The sequence below is a fragment of the Pectinophora gossypiella genome, chromosome 1 (assembly GCF_024362695.1).
Source record: "Pectinophora gossypiella chromosome 1, ilPecGoss1.1, whole genome shotgun sequence".
NCBI lineage: Eukaryota > Metazoa > Arthropoda > Insecta > Lepidoptera > Gelechiidae > Pectinophora > Pectinophora gossypiella.
Window position 1 is genome coordinate 1,923,623 of NC_065404.1, and position 20,727 is coordinate 1,944,349.

Consider the following 20,727-nt stretch of genomic DNA (forward strand, 5'->3'; position numbering starts at 1 on the left):
TTTATCATTTAATATGTTCTGTATTTCGATTAAGGTATTTTCCTAAGCCGCTCCGACATTATGTTTTGCCAACGCTACCAAAGACAGTTGCAATCTATTCCCTATCTCCACCTTTATTGGGCACTATTCATACGTGTTCGAAACCGTCGCAGGCGCATCTCTGTTAATTTTAACTTTGAGTGGCAGCTAAACACAAGTCCTATTGTATATAGTATTGAAGCAAGAATGCCACTGTTTATTGACACAGGGACGTTAGATATTAATGTACAGTGTTCCATAAACAGTGGCCAGGTTGCACAAGAAAACTGATGAAATAAAGTATAAATGAGATTTTTAACATAGACATTGGTAACATCGATAATTTCACAGATTAGGAAAAGTTAAAATAGAGATTGAATAAGTTAGGTAGCAGGCAGGAAGAATGAATAAAATTGTTTAAATTCTCTTCTGCAAAAATATTCAAGCCAAAACAGAGCTTAAGCTTATGTTGTAATACGCTATCCCACAGTAAAAGTCTACACAACCACACATTTCGAAATATTGATAGAGCGTCGACACAGCAGACCGCAAACAATACTACATCTACATTTCCAAACAACGGCTAAGAATTGAGATGTCTCAGACAATGTAGCTCATTAATTTTCAAAGTCAGAAACGACTGGCGTTACTAACTACTTGCTACCACAGCAGGAAAGACAAAGCCTGAATTCCAAAGACTGACCACTCTTTATAATGACAAAGAGTTGCTCTGAGCCGTGTTACACGTCCGTCCTGTTTTGTCATTGAGATTGTATCTATATGTCCGGCGAATGCAAATGAAGAGTAAAGCAGACAATTCGAAAGATGCGTGAAAGCCATTTCGAGCGGTCGGATTATGTATTGTAACAGGCATTGTTGAAAACCTTGGGTCTAGACTTGTTCTGATGAAGCAAAGTTCCTCTCTGTAAGTGATGTCTGTAGTATTTTATTTACAATGTAGACATGCATAAAATCACTCCCGACTCTGAAAAACATACTCAGATATGTTTTCAAATTACCAATTGTTCTTTTGTGACTTTGCCCACCAGATAGGTTCTATTGGTTTCGTGATAAGTTTAAGCTATTATTTAAAACATCGTCATCGTTGTTCATTCCTGACCATCTCAATATAATTTCTTGTAAGTTTCAAACAATGCAAATATTCTCACATTTTTAAAAAATATTGGCTCGCATTTGACCACAATCTCACTTGTTGGAAACTGATGTGGTATAGGGTGAATCATGCTTACCTAGCAAATGCCTATTCACTCTAGCCTTGGAGACTCCCAGATTATAACGGCATTATTTTTTCTCTCTTATTCTCACATTAAGTAGTGATTCCACTACATGCAGCAAAACCACACTACATGCAGCGTTGGAATTGCCGAAACTCCCGTAATGCGTGCAAAGCTCATTACCACCATCGTTTCAAACAAAGCCTGACAAATGAGCAGATGCATTGTCACGCGTACCATTTCCTACTTGCCTCAAAAGAAGACACTGCAGTACTACTGTTCACTACCGTAGCAGTAGTGACAGGTTTTGTTTCTTGAGAACTTTGAATAATGGCACTTGTAAATAGTGCCTTTGTTTCTGATGGCTACGTTTGCTCCACTGACTTAGAAGCGAATGTGCAGTCCAGTTGCGCTTAGACTGTGACATGATCTTCAGCTGCCGTTATTCGTTTTTCTTCTTTTTCAACTGTTGCAGTTTCTACTAAAATGTTCTTTGTATTAATAACATCGATATGGCGAGTCTAGCTTACTTTAAATATGTCTGATATGCATTCCTGTCATATATATGTATATGTAGTTACTTCAGATCACTAATATAAAATCAATTAAATAATGACCAACCAAACAAAACAATCTTCATCAATCAGTAGGTAAAAATATTTTTTATATAATGTGCAAGTTTTTGATGATTATTATTTGAATTTGAATTTTATATCTTTATACATTTTATAACACTCACATATTGTAAACTTCTTCAATCTGTACACATTGAATGCGTCGATCCATAGGGGACTAGCATCGGGGATCCATTATTTACGGTAACTTAAACTATGGTTACATCAACAATATGGTTCGAGGTTCGTTAGCTTTGCGAGTAAAATCTCCATGGGGTGTTATAGAGGGTTGGTAGACATGGTGTGTCAATTTGAGTGGGATTCAAGGGTTGGAGTGGTGCGTAATGCGTTATGTTGGTAGGAAAGTGTTTATATCAATTTCATCTAGTTATATTATTTTGAAATATTTACTCCTTATTTTTGAAAAAAGATTTAATATCACAAGTCTAAGAAACAACAATTGCATCTGAAATTAAACATTATTATTACAGTATTAAGTACTAAAAACTTGTAATTTATTGGTGCGAGGTCTATTAAACTGATAATCTTCTCTTTTGATTATGAAATAGGCAGAATTTGACAGTTTACATTGCCCCGTTACTGGGTACATAACTTTTTTCTTTAAATAAGTACTCTTATTTTAAATAAAGACATTCAACTAAACCTAGCATAGCCTAGACCACCGCCGTAAAGTCGCCTGTTTGTCGGTTTTTATAGATTGTACTTCGGGGAGTGTGCACATGAGCTCCATCAGCTCATTCCACCAAGTCCATTCCGTCTAAGGACATCCAGACGTACGGCGGGTTACCATCCTTACTTGTTTGACATACCGCTAATCCGCACCAAGCGCTTCGCTTCATCTTTCATAATGCGCACAGTCAAGGAATGGAATGGGCTGCCGGGGTCGGTGTTTCCTGTATCTTATAACCTGGGGTCCTTTAAATCACGGGTGAATAGGCATTTTCTGGGTAAGCTCGTCCCACCGTCGATCTCTTCTCCTCGTGGAAGAATGAAGTCAAGAGCAAACCTATCTTAATTTAAAAAAAACTCGGTTTTTTAAATCTTCCTTCATTTACCAGACTAAAAACAGCTGGTTTCCATACTCATGCCCGATTCTGATACTAAGTTAAGCCCTATCGAAAGGGATTATCCTCCCCCTCCAAATGCGTTGTTTAATTTTATTGTGGAATTAATTGTCCGGCGCTCAAATATACCGGCTCATTGACTCAAAGTGGAAAGTTGTTCGTGATTTATTTGTTGTTCAATCTATGTATGAATTTCGGACTGTGTGTGTTCTTATAATATAGCCTATCACGACTCAATAAGACAACTGACTCTAGAGTTGACATCATAAGACCAAGATTTGGTTTTCATGATTTGTATGTCGCTGCGTTAGATATTCTTGTCGTGTGGATGATGTCAATTCTAGAGTCAGGATTTTTATCGAGTCGCTTTTTTTAAGTGACTTATTGTAGATTTGTCGCACATGGCATTAACTACTTAGCCGGACAAGTGGGGAACGTTGAGGGCTCTCACCCGGCACAAAATTTAAGATACTGAGGGTGCCCAGTTGGGCGTGAGCCTCGGCTCAGGGCGTCGTCTGAGAGGAAGAATATGAAAGAACTAATCGTCTCTAGTGGGTCGATAGCGATAAGTGCTGATTGAGGAAAATCGTCGACCACGCCAGCGGGGTCGGTTTCAGGGTTCTAAAGTGTCTGGTGTCGCAAGCTGATTGGCCGCCTCTATGGCTAGACTAATCGGGTCATCGGGATCGTATATTACCTACTACAGACGCCGATACTTTTCAATACCGTCCCTGAGCTGGATGTATTCGGAAGCCGCCACTACCAGGGGAGTTATTGAGTCGCGATTACATTCCATAACTATCTAGTTAATTTTGACTGAGGCAAACCTACACTAAACCCCACAAGACTTATAGGTCCATTTCCTTGAATGTCCAGTGTGTTCATTAGGTCCACTTCCTTGAATGTCTACTTCCCCTTTTCTACTTTTTTCAAGAACAAAACCCAACAATTACAGCCTGAAAACACCACGTTAAAAATCCTAATGTAATGAATCTGCTGGACTGGAGTCTTATTATGAAGGAAAACTATTCTTGGTCCGTTATTATGAAGTTGCAGAGTGACATAGTCGAAAATAATAGCTTCTATGAACACGAGATTTCATAAAAGAAGACAAAATATATCACGCTATTAAAATGCGTCATCAAAAACTAGATTACCTGCGAACGCGTTCGCATCAACGGCTCATCGACCAAAAAAATACACAAAATATTATTCATCCCACAACAATACTTCGTTAAGCCTATCTTTGCATAACCATAATATTCATAATCTACTGTCTCACGACTGTGTTTACATATATAAATCTTGAGATAACTACAGAAGGGTACAAAGTGAGTCTCACCTTTATAGTATGTTAATTTAAATTTGATTTAATAAATTCCAAAAAGAATGGGATGGCCGCAGGTTTTGCGTACAGAAGGGAACGTCAATAGCGATAATCCATTTTATTGCGTGTCACGAGTGTACTATTGAAGTTTTTATACGGTTGGTTGTTACAAAAACGACGTAAAGTATGTAGAACAAAATGCAGAATGAAATCACATCAATGATTTTTTGCTATTCTATTTGTGAAGATTAAATTTTATATTGGGTTATAATATAGAGTTTCGTGACTTTCAAATTACAATTAAGATGTTCAATTTTATTGAGTTCTCAGTGATTCAATGATTGAATATTATGTTGTTGCCATGAGCTGCGGCTGCTGCAATGATCATTATTGTTTTTAGATTTCGGTGTTCGAGTGTTACCCACAATATAGCTGATTGTAGCGTGTTTATCACAATTTCTCTCTCTTTCAAAATCACGTCCAGAAACAGAAAAGTAAATGTTTTGTATGACAATTTCACATCTATCTTTTTTATGACAGATCAAGCTTTCATCCACAACAATGCCGTAGTGACGTCACAAAATTCAGCCCCTCTAAATCACATCCAATTGTCATAGAAAAAATCCCGTGTCTATGTAAATGAAAGAATGGCCTAGATCAGGATTATTCACTGCTGAATGTAAGTAATTAGGAGATTTATATGCAAAGCCTTTTTGTGGCGCACATTAATAGGTAATAAAGGGTGGTGTACACGCTCTAATGCAAGTTTGAGTACGTCATTGTCCATGCAAAGGGTATAGCGAGGTAAGGAAGACGAAATGGCCCCCACGGCCCATGACGGAATTATCATTTGTACTGGTATTGGCACTCTAAAAGAATACGAAATGTAAGGTCGTTGACCCCTGACCTTGACCTGTCTTTGAGATATTCGAGAAAGTTCGTACGCGCGCCGAGTTTTTTCAATTTTTTTTTTCCGGAAAACTATAAAAGCTAGAAGGATGGAACTAATTGCGTATAATTAGGGATACTTTGAAAAATATTCTGTATTTTTTTCAGAGTTCTGGTGAAATGACAACTGTGCAAAATAATTAAACAAAATATAAATATATTTTTTTAGTACTGTTCTGTTATGTTTACCGCGCCAAAAAAAATATATAATACTCTTTGATTTATATACTTACACCACACAAAAACTGATCAAAATCAAAGAGGCGCTTCTTGAGTAATTATGAATTTACTTAGTGTGCGTACGGCTGGTAGGAACTAATTAAAGAGGTCGTTTTTAGATTAATTATTATAATTACATGTTAAACATAATTTCAATCATCATCATCATCACTATTTTCATTTATTACAACATTGATTGCATCATTTGAAAATATTTTCGACAGAATTTCAGCAGGACGTAAAATGCGAGATAGATATCTCGCATGAGCTAAATAATATAATTATTACACTTGCGACATGTGAAAATCGACTTGCGAAAATCGTATTCTGGGCAAAAGATGGCCTAAATGGGGCCAATTTATGGTACGGAAAATGATGCCACTATTATGAAGAAAGTGTTACAGGATGCTAAACTTAAAACTCTATTACGTCGAAATCGTGGCCCACCAAAATCAACTATAAACCCGTTCGTAGTACAGATTGTAAACGGTTTGCATAAATGGGTTTTCTTTTGCCCAGAATATGATTTTCGCAAGTCGATTTTCATATGTCGCAAGTGTAATAATTATATTATTTAGCTCATGAGAGATATCTATCTCGTATTTTACGTCCTGCTGAAATTCTGTCGAAAATATTTTCAAATGATGCAATCAATGTTGTAATAAATGAAAATAGTGATGATGATGATTGAAATTATGTTTAACATGTAATTATAATAATTAATCTAAAAACGACCTCTTTAATTAGTTCCTACCAGCCGTACGCACACTAAGTAAATTCATAATTACTCAAGAAGCGCCTCTTTGATTTTGATCAGTTTTTGTGTGGTGTAAGTATATAAATCAAAGAGTATTATATATTTTTTTTGGCGCGGTAAACATAACAGAACAGTACTAAAAAAATATATTTATATTTTGTTTAATTATTTTGCACAGTTGTCATTTCACCAGAACTCTGAAAAAAATACAGAATATTTTTCAAAGTATCCCTAATTATACGCAATTGGTTCCATCCTTCTAGCTTTTATAGTTTTTCGGAAAAAAAAAATTGAAAAAACTCGGCGCGCGTACGAACTTTCTCGAATATCTCAAAGACAGGTCAAGGTCAGGGGTCAACGACCTTACATTTCGTATTCTTTTAGAGTGCCAATACCAGTACAAATGATAATTCCGTCATGGGCCATGGGGGCCATTTCGTCTTCCTTACCTCGCTATACCCTTTGTGGGTCACTCCCATAATAGTCGGAAATTTATGACGCGTAGTTTAATAATTGTGTGATAAAAGCATATATTTATGGGCTGGGAATGATAGGAACAGGGAAATGTGACCGTTGGTCAAGCATCTTATTATCTCCTGAGTAACTCTTCATGTGATTTATGTATTAGAGAGATTTATTGCAAGTTTTTGACTTGGGGATGAGGGCAGTAGCAGTCATTTTCAACTTTCTTTGCGGGATTCTAACGGTTTTTGAGACATTATCAGATCAAGTAACATTGAGAGAAGCTTCTTGAAATAAAACAGCTACTAAGCTGCGATGGGATTTCCCTAAAACAAATCAGATTTTTGTATGATCTATTTATTGACAAAACTGTTACTGATGCAAGTTAGTAGTCGTTACATGAGCCATGTCAGGGGCCTTTGGCACACACGATAGAAGAAGAAGATTGACAATCTTTTCGGATATCAAGTCAATCGTCAATATTAATAGCAACATTAATTTGACAATTAAGAATAACAAGCAAGCAGTACCACTGTTTATTGTCTGCCAGATCGTGGGATTCTACAATAAAATGCATATTTGTTAGGAGACTTACCTTTTAATTGAGATAACATGTCCGTCCACTTTAAGCAGAATCCACCTTGACATCGTGAATTTGCTTTTCATTTATTTGCCCCTCCATACTTAAATTCTGGTAGCTTTCTTGCTACTTGACATACCTTTCCGTCACAAAAGGCATTGTCTCAAACATGTCAAGAAATTGTATCGAGTCAGATGCGATCTTTGTACTCCATGTTTTGTTTCCCTGTGACACCTCCCTTTTTATGTCTTATTGTTGACAACAGAAGGTCGACACAAACACCGACCTATGAACTTCGTATTGTTTGCAATTTTAACATTTCTATTGAAGATGTTTCCTCTGTCAATCAAACGTGGAAGTCCCGTGTCAATTTTTTTCGCTGTTGCATATTTGATATGAGAACTTGGATTAGCCTAAAAAAATAGGAACGGTTATGTAAAGCAGAGCGTAATTGCATGTTTGTTTCTGTTATGAGAGTATGAAAAAGGTTGAGATCGAAGTAGTTATTAAAGTTTGATGAAGATTGAAGTTTGAAGTTCACATACACATACATACGTACATAAAGTCACGTCTATTACCCACCGAAAGTTCGATGAGAAAGAAAAAAAAAAACAGAAGTAATGATAGAAGACATAGACGTAGACAGAGAGAGAGAGAGGGAAGAGAGAGTTGTTCGAAGTTCACATTACTTTATAATTCAGGCATCGTTTACAATAAGGTTCGATTTTATCACAGTGCTACGTAACGAAGGAGAATTTCTATTAAATTCGCTAAATTTGTTACTTTTGCTTGCTTTATTTAAGTTTTAATTGTTCTATATTTTTATTGTTTCTACGTGAATTATTTTCTACGTGAATGTTTTTTCTAGAAGACTTAAACATTCGCTAAAGTTCAGCACATTTTTTCCCATCTGTTGTATCGAACTAAAAAAAAACGAACTTTACATTTCTAATCGAAGTTTTGCGTCGAAACCGATGTTTACGCGACTTAATTTATAGACAAAAAAAACTTGGAAACTGGTAAAGGCAAAGTTTCCCGAGGTAGGGTTACCCATTGTTTTAGCATGAAATACGTAGCTCTTTCGTGTTTCAAAATACTTCTGAAGGAAGTTTTTCGAGTTTGTAGAAAAAATAAGCAAAATTTTCGACGGTCATATTGTTCGAGGCCCTCCATTGGCTATGTGATGTCGCTGGTACATTCTACAACTCCAGATGTTCTTTGTTGGAAACTGCTGTTTAATTCAAAGCAAGTTATTGTTAGTTCTTCTAAAGACATATTTTATTGCCTTTGTTTTTTGCCTTACAATTTCGGTATTTTCCACTCTATTGTGATAACTTTGATGGATTGACGTCATGCTTACATTTGTTTGTATTAATTCATTTGTTAATTTTAGCCGAAAAAATCAATTAAGAAGGTTTCTAGGTAATTATCCCACCCAATGGTGACCGAATATAGCCTGATAGGGGAAATAATTCATGTATAAGCGAATTTTGGCATAGTTATAGGGAATGGCGTTTATATCAACATACTAAAAGTACTGATAGATGGTATGTGTAGAGGGTTTTTTTAGTTTTTTACGTTAATTTTCATCATTACATTTTCTATAAATTCGGTACCATCAGTATTTCTTGTATATTGTTTTACACTATTGCCTACAACTATGCCAAAATTTGCTCTTACGCGAGTTAGGTCTTCTATTTTTCCCTCGATGGGTGGACTAAATTTAATTTCATGTGTTCTATGAATTTCGTGCATAACATATAGGTCGTATGAACAGAATGACATAATTTTAGAATTTCGGACAAAGAAGTCGAGGTTTATTTTGGATATATAATTGGAAATTGATTGTAACTAAATTAAAAGTTACATTATAAGAAATCAACAGACCATTTTGACTCTAAGCTAAAGCTTTGTATTTCCTAATGCCATCCTGTAACATTTTTTTATATGCCCCATATATGGTGTTTACTACTTGGTCGGACAAATGGGTAGCGCTGAGGGCTCTCACCCATCATACGCTGTGTATGCAGGGTAAGACACTGCGTTAAGGATTATAGAGTGCAAAGCTATGTAGTCATTTTGCTGCCCAACCGGGCACCTTTAGGCCTGTTGTCTTAAACGTTGTACCGGGTGAGAGCCTTCAGTGCTCCCCATTTGTCCGGCCAAGTAGTTAATGCCATCTGCGGCAAATCTACAATTAATCACGTTAAAAAAAATTGCGATCAAGTTTTGCGACAAGGTCAATAAAGTGAAATGATATCTTTGCTTTGTGACACAGTATTTATTGTAGTTAGTCATATTGACTAAGACAATCTGTGACTAACCCCAATGTTCACGTATCAGTTGTAGCTTCATCAAGAAAATGCACCTTATTTATCTTCGGCCTACGTGCACAACTATTCACAGACCCATCACAAGAGACTTCCACACAAATCATATAGAAAACTTATCAACGCAACCACAGCCGTTGGACGCTTCACATCCATCAAACCGAGACGAACAGTTTTCATCCTTCCTTCACAATGACATCCTAGAACGAGACACATCACCAGTATTACCTGAACCCTTAAGCTTTATCCTTCAACCGCGATATGTGACGCAAAAGAGGAATGAAGAGGGAGGCGGGGGACCAAGTAATAGTGGATCGTGGCGGTATTTGTCTTTGGGCTTAGACCGGCATGCACGTACCTGAGACAGGAAATTAGGTTTCGATGTTTGAATGCGTTGTTATACCTGGATGGTGTTATGCTAAAGAACATGAAGTGCGAAATTCAGTTAATATCTAGTCGAGTAGAAAAACAGGATAACGCTAGGGAAATTATGATGATCTAGTCGAGAAGAAGAACTTGTCAACTAAAATCGTCTCGATTGCAATACTGAATAAAAAAAGTGACACATCAAGACATTGATAAGTACAGAAAGTCGCTAAATTCAAGTATATAAATGAAAACACAAATCTTAAACAGTCTATTCTGCTCTAGTTCTGGCAAATGGAGATATCAGAAAAAAAAATCCTAAATTGATGCAACCGGGTGTTGAATCTACTACTCCTGAACAGATGCTTAAGTGTCTACTGTGTAGTCATTACATCATAAGGATCGATATCGTCATTATTATTAATTTCTCTAGCGTTATGTTCGTTTTGTTTGTCCTAAATGTTGACGCGTGACATGTTATTTCGTTCTGAAAACAAAAATAAATGAAGAATCATGGAATTCCAATCCTGGTTCTCCTATGGCATGAATCATGTCCGGATCCGCACTAGAGCATCGTCTTTTAGAATTGGTCGTCCAACACGATGTTTTCGGAGATACCGGTGGATTGATACGGACAGCAGACACATCCCAAGTTTGGATTTCGAATACTTGATTGATAAATGGAATGCCTAGTTCGATACAGCTGGCCACAGGTGACAATATGCGACAGTTTTGTTTAAATATGTTGATGTATGAAAGAAAATAGTGCCTTGCATAAGTCATACATTTTTGGGAACCAAGTTTTATATCAGGTTCTCAGTTGGTTTACACTGGTTACAGACACCATCACGAATGTACGTCACGTCAATGTGAGCTTCACTTGAATACGAGCGACATCTACCGGCATAGTACAGTGGTCATTATAGAACTACTAACATTTAGAGAACGTTCCCTATTGCTACCTAATACTTGTACCTATTTGGTTCACGTTATTCCAAACAAAATATATATTTAATGAAATATTGACCTAAATACGGTCTCTGTCTTAAACGCTTTGATTTTTCAATATCAGTCAGTTTTGCAAATAGTCCTAAAAAATACAGGTATGCTTTATTATTTTAAAGTAGTTTTAATAGACGTATATAAAGTATTAACACAGTACATTACAATATAAATGCCTTTGAAATGTGGTGTTGGAGGAGGATGGAAATAATAAGTTTGACTGAAATAGTTACTAATGAGGAAGTGCTAGTAAGACTAAGGGAAAAGAGGCAAATATTGAGAGTTATTGAGAACAGAAGAGGCATTAGGTATGATTGGATACTTAATAAGACGCGACGAATTTATTAAAAACGTCATCGAAGGGAGGCTACAAGGAAAGAGAGGAAGGGGAAGACCAAGAAGAGCTTACATGGAACAGATTAAAGAGAAGGCGAACGTCGTGTTTTATAAGTGACAGAATTGGCCTTTGATAGACAAGAATAGAGAATGATACACCGACAAGAGCGTGGCACTTAAATTAGTGATGATTACAATGAAATAGCAGCAGTTAATCAAATAAAACATTTTAGTATTTTTTTCAAGCCCCTGGTCGCTACCGCCTCAATGACTTTACACTTTTGCTCCCATTGTTCTGACATATAACTTTAACTATAATTAGTAGGTGCCACAATAAGATATATAATTTCACGCGAATTATACTATAATTAACAAAGTTGTCTTGTTTTTTTTTTTTGTCGTGCCCTATTTTATCTGCAAGTTCAATTTGTAAATCAATTTCAAAATATAATCAATCTTTTGGTTTGAATGCTATTTAGAACAAGTTGTTAATTAGCTACGTCATTGAAAATGTTCGTAATATGTTTACGTTTGATTATGGCTATAGGTAGGTAGTATAGGATGCGCTTGAGCTAGATGGAGTAACGACGTCCATAAGGTGGCTGGCAGCGGCTGAAGGAGAAAATCCGAGGACTGAGTTCAGTAGCGTGCCATAGGAGACGCCTGCGTCGAGCAATTGACGAACGTAGGATGATGATGATAATGATACTTACTTACGGGGTTCCCTGATCATTTATACCACTTTATACGACGTAGAGATGATTAGAATTATGGAGAATTTTAATCTTTACTATTTCTCTTTTCGAAAATATAGTTATTTCCCACTGTAGAATCGCCACAAAACATATCCGTCTTGACTTGTCAAGATTATAAAATAAAAGAGAAAGAAAATGATATCTAAATTGACATATTTTTTAAATAGTTTAAGTTGCCTTCTTATTACAGGGCAGGGTAAAGAAAAAGAATAACTGACTTATGACTTACTTACTAGTCAAAAGTCTGACAATAACATTTCTTATAGGTAGCTTTTCAGAGAGATCTAAAGCGAAGTAACATTCCTGAATGATTATTACCACCGGTCCTTATGCAATATAGCTTCTATTAAGCTAGTGCTGTCCACATCGGCGTGAAGAGACACTCGTCGACAATCACGGTCCCCGCGGGGCGTCCCACGTGCCTTCAACTAGGGACGACCGCAGTCGAGCGAGTAAATCGATCGATTATGCAGCACTCGCCAGACAACCGATTTTCAACTTAGCAGCAAGGCGATATAAGCATTGTTTTGGTATAAAAGGATTGTTGAATGGTATCAATGAATATAGTGCAGAGTTTTCCGCTAATTATGACACTGGTGTAGGGTTTGAATGTCATGCTGCGAAGCTTAATCTTATGAAGTAAACATCTTGTTGTAATTTAGTGTCGTTTTTAATGGTGATAAACAATATGAGACAATGGTAGAAGTTTTGTTTTTTTGCTGAATGATTATATTAGAGAGCGCATTTGAAAAATGACGGTTTAATATAGCTACGAACTGTGGTTTTTAGAATATGGAAGGGTTATTTGAGAATGGTTAATTGCCTATTTTAAAAATGTAGGTATTAGCCAATTTGCAAAATTTATAATATCACCTAAATGGTCCGATATAAATAAAAAAATTACTATTCATTGCTTATACAAAACACAACCACGAAAGGAGTTTTATTGTTTTGTGTATCACTAACACTCTTAATAGCCAATTATAAGTAGCGCTTTGAGCCCATTGTAATCCAAATGAAAGGAGCGCTCAAATCTGCAAGTAACGCACCTAATAAACTAACTGATTACTAGTTTCCTCTTCATAAAAGGGAGTACAATATAAAATAATCTTTCAGCATAGAGGGGCGCGCTAAAGAACGCCATTCACCGTATAATAGACCGGCCTGCCGATACAACAGGAGCAATCCAGATAATTCTCATTACACACATTTCTCTATTCGACGTTGTCGATCGATTCTAAAACACTATTATGTATAGCGACGGGAGGTCTCGGTTGCGACGATCGGCGTCTTTGTGGCACATCACTATCCGCAGCCACTGTGAGCCCGCCAAAATTCAAATGTCATCGTTCTAATTCGAAATTCAATTAGGTGTAATTAATGCGGCTAGTCCGGTGGCGGGACTATCACTGTTACCGATTTGAAAACAATATGCTCGTCGGCGAGCCCAAAGCGGCGGAATGCAAACTCACGCTAGTGCCTGCCTTTTTCTTTTTTTGATGAAGACGATTGTTTTTGTGGCGCTGTGAAGTTGATGATAGGTTTTATTATGATAAATTGCAATCGTAACAATTTCTTTTTGAGTTTTTCTGAACATTTTAAAGATCATTAGCCGATCAATCTTATTTAGCATTAAAAAAAAGAATGTTTATCGCTTAAAGTACATCTTTAAGTTCATGATGATGATGATGACGCTAACAGTAGCAAGTAAAAGTAATTATACAATGCGACACTCTGAGCGGTCATTATACAGTAGAGAGCGAAGACAATATGTTATTGTGTGGAACAGGTATTAAGGAAGTTTACATGGAGATAGTAGTTAGCAACTAAACTAAACTGTACTACTTGAATGCTTCTTCTTGCGTCTTGCAGAACGAATATAATAATGCTTCCTGAATGCTGTTGCGGCTCCGCCCCGCTGCAGCGCATCCGGTATTTTTGCCGAAGTTCATACGGATGGTTTTCACGCGATTATTTGCAACATCTCTGACTGAAACAGCATCTCTGCTGAAGCGTGTGCGAGATAGCAGCAATGGCATTCTGAAAATGATAGCAACTAGATTTGATTGTCCCAACCAACACCGTTGGATACAGGTGGCAAAAGCAATTAATAAATTGTAATTAATATTCTAAAAATTCAATTGCAGCTTGTTGGACTAATATAATACTAAGATACATAAATAAGTTTAATTGAATTATGGACTAACATTTATGAACGGATTAATAAATGAATGAATCTTTTAATATACATGTGAATATACGCACACTATAACCATGTATAATGTCACCGTAATGTTAACCATACCCGTTTGAACTTATGGTATGGCTCAAATTTGAAGTTTGGGTTGTTTTCTGGACTTCTGACTGTCACTAAATACGTTTTATAACAATATCCATCTCAGGACTCGGTAATAAAAGTGCCCAATCACAAGTGTTTTTTTCTTGACGTGACTTATTAAAGATTTGCTGCAAATGGGAAGCGCTGAGGGCTTTTGCATAAAAAATTAAGACAACAGGCCTGAAACTGTCGAGTTGGGCGCGAACGTCTCTCTAAAGTAGGGGCTTGATTTTAACACCGAGAAAGCCAGTGGTGCTAATTCCTGTAAATACCATCTAATTTTATTTTAAGTTATATCTGTCATTTTCTTATCCGCCGAAAAGGAAAGGGACGGGTAATCGACAAGCATTAAATTTATGGAACACACGTCGATTTTAAGCACAAATCTAAAACAACCGTCTAAAAATTTTACATTGGCCAATAATAACCCGACACAGTTAAGTAGAAAGCATGTCAAACGGATTGCATACCAGCGACATACCTTTTTAATTCGCCCGGGTTATTCATTCATTTACTCATTCTTCCTAAAACTAAGAGCTGTGAGTCATCCGTCCCTTTCCTTTTCGACGGATATGAAAATGACGGATATAACTTAAAATAAAATTAGGCGGTGTCTGCAGGAATCGCGGCCAGTATCTACATTCTTTACTAAGTCTAAACGAGGCATCACGCTGTAGGTAGCCGGTACAGGTATGTTCATAATTAGAGTTCCGTGGGTGGAATACAATGTTTTTTAAACTGGCTACACAATCCGGAGGTGTGGCCGCGCATCCGTCTTACAAAGTGAGGTGTTAAAACTATTGTCCAAACTTTTTTGTCAGACTACTTGATTTGGACGAGTCATAAGACGTAATAAGTATATTTTTAACTTGTTCTAAGAGTGCAATGTACTGTATTCATCATGTTCGCTGTGATATATTCTAATATTTTACGTAGATTTATGCCTACATACCTAATAATGGACCTACACATATAAGTTAACGCTCAGAACACCTATCGTATACCACGCTCAGGATAAAAATAGAAAAACGAGTTCTATGATCTTTCTTTATTCTCATAAGGACAGATTCTCAAAAAGACAAGTTCTTAAAAGTTCACCGTCCGCCTCTCGCAGTTTAGCAATGAATTAGGTACGTTATACAAGAGATAAGATGAGATGACATGAGATAACATAATAATATACTTTATTGAGAGCAAAGGACAGAACAAACAAATACAGAAGGCAGCGTTATTGTTCATGCATCAACTTAGCGATGCAGAAATCATTTTCATTTAACATGGTCTAGATTTAAAATGCACAATTCAAATTCAAAACTAAAATTTAAACTGCTGCAGCATCTCACAACCTGCATAGCCGAGGAAAAGAAGCTGAAAGCTGTTTACTTATTGTTTATTTTAATACCGTATTGTCACCACTGTTACTGTAGCTAATAAGTACTTATTTTGGGAAGGCACTGTCTTCCAAAATACAGGTTCGCCTAGTTTGGGAGACAGGGTTTCAACGAGAACTGTAACTGAGCTATTCAATAAACATTATTATTATTATTATTATATATATTAAGTAAAACCTCGGCACAGGGCCTTGGACGTTCTTTACAAAAGAACATTAAATATTGTTACAGTATAGTAAACTTACGTAATTGAAGTCCGATTGCTATGGTTACCAGGGATAGTGAGGGTAATCTGTGACCTCATAACCCACATGAAAGAAGTAACACGGTTACTAACCTGCTAACTTTGCCACGACTTTCGAACAATGTGTGAAACGATTTATAATAGTCAATTGATTTCATAATTAATTGTGTAACATAAGTCCACCTACAAATACACACAAAGTCAGTTATTTCATACGTTTGTTTGTTCAGTGACCCGTGTTGACCTGTGGTTTGTTTTAGGTCACTTTCTTAAGGTTGTTAGCTTTTTATATAACAATAGTGTTTGTTGTAGAATAACATATATACATCAATACCTATCTACAAGTTTATTTAATTAAGGGATGGATAGTTCTAACAACACGTGGTATAAGTTCTTGACCCCACTTCTATTAAGATGAGTTAGAGGTCAAATTGAATCGCGAAGGTAATTACTAGAAAATGTGACATCGTAACGAAAAATTATTAGGGTCGATTCATAATCAGCATTATCTAGTTTCTCACAGGGTCCACTTACCTAACCTGAATATTTGACAGGTCTGGTTTTTTACAGAAGCGAAAATTCCACTTGATATCAGCTCAGAATCATGGTCCGAATCAACCCCCTCAGTATTCGTTACGATGTCACTAACATCGAAATAGAATCGAAGTAGAATCCTTGATAGCCTTGTTCGAAGAACGCATGACTTACATCAAATCAAATCAAATATACTTACATCATAGTGTCATTGGTTCGAATCCCGGCTCGGGTATCGTGATTCGTGATATGCAATGTAATTTGAACGATCGTAATTACCTAGTCATTGTTCTCATGTAAGTGATCTTTAATGAGATCAAAATTAATTCGAGTTAATTCCACCCATTCCATTACCATCTACGGACAACTAGTGGTCGGCGGGCATTTCATCCTTATGTTGTATACCACCAATCCGTAGTCCGTACTAAACGTTCTATCTCTTCCTTTTAATGCGAACAGTGAAGTATTGAAACTGCCTGCCGTCGTCTGATTTTCGAACTCGTTATAATCTGGGAGTCTTCAAGGCTAAACAGAGAGTAAATAAACATTTGCTAGGTCAAACGGGAGCCTGTATTATACAGGGCCTGTATTATTAGTGACATCGTAACGAAAACTTTGAGGTATGATTCAGACCATGATTCTGAGTTGATATCAAGTGGATTTTTCCATCGCAAAAATCATGTATTTTTTTAGTTTTTTTAAATTATTTTCAATTCTATACTTTTGCGATGGAAAATTCCACTTGATATTAACTCAGAATAATTAGCTGAATCATCCCTCTCAGTATTCGTTACGATGTCACTCACTTATACCCCGTACAAGTACATACGGTAGCCATACAAGTAGGTATATGGGTGTTAGTGACACCGTAACGAATATTGAGGGGGATGATTCAGACCATGATTCTGAGTTGATATCAAGTGGAATTTCCTGTCAAAAAATTCATGAATTTTTTTTTGTTTTTTTTTTTTATTATTTTCCTATCCATACTTTTGCGACGGAAAATTCCACTTGATATCAACTCAGAATCATGGTCTGAATCATCCCTCAAAGTTTTCGTTACGATGTCACTAACACCCTGTATAAAAAAAGTTTCTTTAAACCTAAGTTTCATGTCACACTGGTAAAATGTAGCTACCTATCTTTGCACGGAACTGCTGCTTATTAAATAATATTCTTTGCTAGTTCTAACTTATCTAATTGCCCCCGCAGTGTACTAGAAATTAGTTTACCAAGCGCATCAACGCGTGAAACCTTCAACCCTCACGTTGCAAAAGAAACGCAGATTCACAAACGAGCACTTATCTTTATGCCTAGCAAACACGTCACACCTACCTCAAAAGTACCTTATTAAGCCTGTGTGGCTTATCAAGGTAAAAGGCAAAAAAGTTCAAAGGTGGTGGAAATGTTTTCAGTCGGGCTTTCGCCTTTTTTCAATGGCAATTAGTTGGCGTTTGCGGGTAGCTGCGGGTTGCGCCTTGTGCAATTATGGGTTTGAGTAGTCGGCGGGGGGATGCCTGAATTTGTGGATATGACATAACATAGCATCACGCCTGTATCCCCGAAGGGGTAGGTAGAAATGTATAGTATTGTAGCAGAGTACAAACTCTGCATATACTGGCCTTTCGTTCTGACCGTCAAGTATTTTAAATTTGGAAATTCTCATTCCATTCCGCATTTCCTTTCATTTTACACTGACTCATTGCATCCCCGACCTTCATAAGAACAACATAACTATATTATTCTGTTTAGATCTGGCTGTGCCCTCTAATTCTGGATTTGTTTGTGAAGTGTCGTTAATAAACTATATATATATATTCCTGCTGAATTTAATACGTTATTTTGTCATCGTTATCACCAATCATTCCTGTACTCTGCCGACACGTAGGGATACCATCCCCCTCACCCATCGTGCCGCAGTATTATACACCCACTCCTCATGTAATAGGGGCGAGCCTATTGCAATTAATAGAGCACAAATCCTAAAAACCTCGTGACGTCATTTATCTATGATCCAAACATGAATTCAAAATCATAAAGTCGAGTGGTAAAGAGCCCGGCCGGGATTTGTACCCGCGACACTACCATATACCGGTTATTACTCATTACGGGTGGATCAACAGTGTCCGTGGTCTAGTGATTAGAGCGTTAGGCTCACGATCTGGAGGTCCGGGTTCGATTCCCGATGGGGACATTGTCAAAATCACTTTGTGAGACTGTCCTTTGTTTGGTAAGGACTTTTCAGGCTGGTTACCTGATTGTCCGAAAGTAAGATGATCCGTGTTTCGGAAGGCATGTTAAGCCGTTGGTCCCAGTTTCTACTTACTGATGTAAGTTAGTAGTCGTTACATGGGCCATGTCAGGGGCCTTTGGCGGCTCAATAGTAACCTTGACACCAGGGTTGATGGGGTTGGTAATGCACATCACAACCCACCCGATAGAAGAATATTCTTATCGTGTCCTTTTAGATGATCCACGCACTGCCACATCCAAACTGCATCAGAGCACAACTTGTATCCTTGAACCGAGAGAGGGTGTCTGAAACTAAATTTTTATTGATATAAAAATGCAGCGCGTTAATTAAGGCTTTTCACTCATTTAATTTCTCACCCGGTTTGCCTTGACTTTTGGCTTGTGTAGCTACATTGTGTTATTAATTAGCAATGGACGGGTTTGATCACCCAAGCGAGGCTTAACGTTCTAATATTAATTTTGTATACCTACTTCATCTGGCCGTGTTATATTTGTTGGTTGGTACCTGCTTTTTAACGTTAAAAATGGAGGTTAATTATACAAAATAAGTAAGTTTGCGTTTGCCTACAATCTTACGTTACTTCTTATGTTACAATCTTACTTAAATGCCTATTCATTATAGTTTTCAAGGTTCCAAGGTTGTAGAGAAAGGGAACCATAGACTGCATGTTTCTTCGGCTAAAGGTATTAACATTTTTTGTCACTTGCTGGAACCGTATTTGTAAGTATTGAGAATTGTTTGAGGTTTCTGAGGTTATTATCATAATTAAAACACATAATACCGGGTTCTTGTCGTCTTCAGATATGTTTGCCCTTAGAAAATTATAGCCACTTCCACCGTCCATACCAATTTCATCAGTCATCATATGGCGCTTGCAACAGTGTTGCAATATCGGGAACCTCATATCCCTGATTTTATCGCTGTAGGAACCCTGTATTGTATGTTTTAATTAGTATTGAGAATATAAATGAGGTATTTGGTCAAAGTCTGCAAAAATAATATTAAGTACTTTCTATGTTTCAAGTATTCAACATACGCAAAGGATTCCCTTCTTTTTAAACCAACCTGGAAGATTTTTCATCACATCTGTCTATTATAATCTCACTTGATAATAATACATTTTAATAGTAATTATTTGTAAATCTCATTAATTTGCGTCTTGTGCCTTTTGTGTTATTATGTGAAGGTGTAAAAGAGTTTCGGAGGAATAACATCGCATCGTCGGCTTCGAACAAGAAGCTTGCAAAGGCAAATGAACGTCTTTACAAGGTTCATGACATTCAAGAGATAACCAGGAAAGCGTGAAGCAGGGAGGTTCGTGTAATTAAAAATTAAAGGGGTGGCAACGACAATTTGGTATTTACAAAGTACTGTGGAGGTTTTTGATACATGCTTTACTTATCATAGATGAATTATTTGATAATTGGATTCAATTTGGCTTGGCTGTCCAAATGCTTAAATACTTATATATTTATTTATTATTATACATTGCAACATAACAGTACACGACCAAATCGTTACATGTTTACACACAAAGAAGTATACTTAGCATTAAAAAAGTTAAACAATATTCAATTCAATACATAATTCCGAACTATTGTATCGTACTCGCAGGCATCATACTTTCAATCGTTCTCTTGCACTCATTCATCAAGCATGAGAGTTAACTAAAAACACATCACTGGCTTATATGATGGCACGATCAAGCTGGGGACAGGGAGGAGTGGAAGAAGGGAAGAGAGACCTTTGCCCTGCAGTGGGACATTGAGGACTATTAATAATAATAATATTTAATATATTTACGGTGATTGATAAGGCGGTTAATAAAAATAACGGTAGAACAAAATAATACATAATATATTACGGTTAACAGAATTTGTAACTTTAAACAAAAAGTGAACACTCTGTAAAACAATGCTTATTAAGTAACTG

At 36.7% G+C, this 20,727-nt stretch overlaps 1 protein-coding gene across 1 annotated transcript in view; it reads left to right on the top strand.

Annotated features, from left to right (window-relative positions):
• The first annotated feature begins 9,229 nt into the window (after nucleotides 1-9,229).
• Nucleotides 9,230-20,727, top strand: part of LOC126366603 (basic salivary proline-rich protein 1-like) — a 54,055-nt gene continuing 42,557 nt past the window's right edge. Inside the window, exons 1-2 of the mRNA XM_050009773.1 lie at nucleotides 9,230-9,276; nucleotides 9,589-9,878. Coding sequence (XP_049865730.1) covers nucleotides 9,230-9,276; nucleotides 9,589-9,878 — 337 coding nt within the window. The remainder of the gene's footprint in view (nucleotides 9,277-9,588; nucleotides 9,879-20,727) is intronic.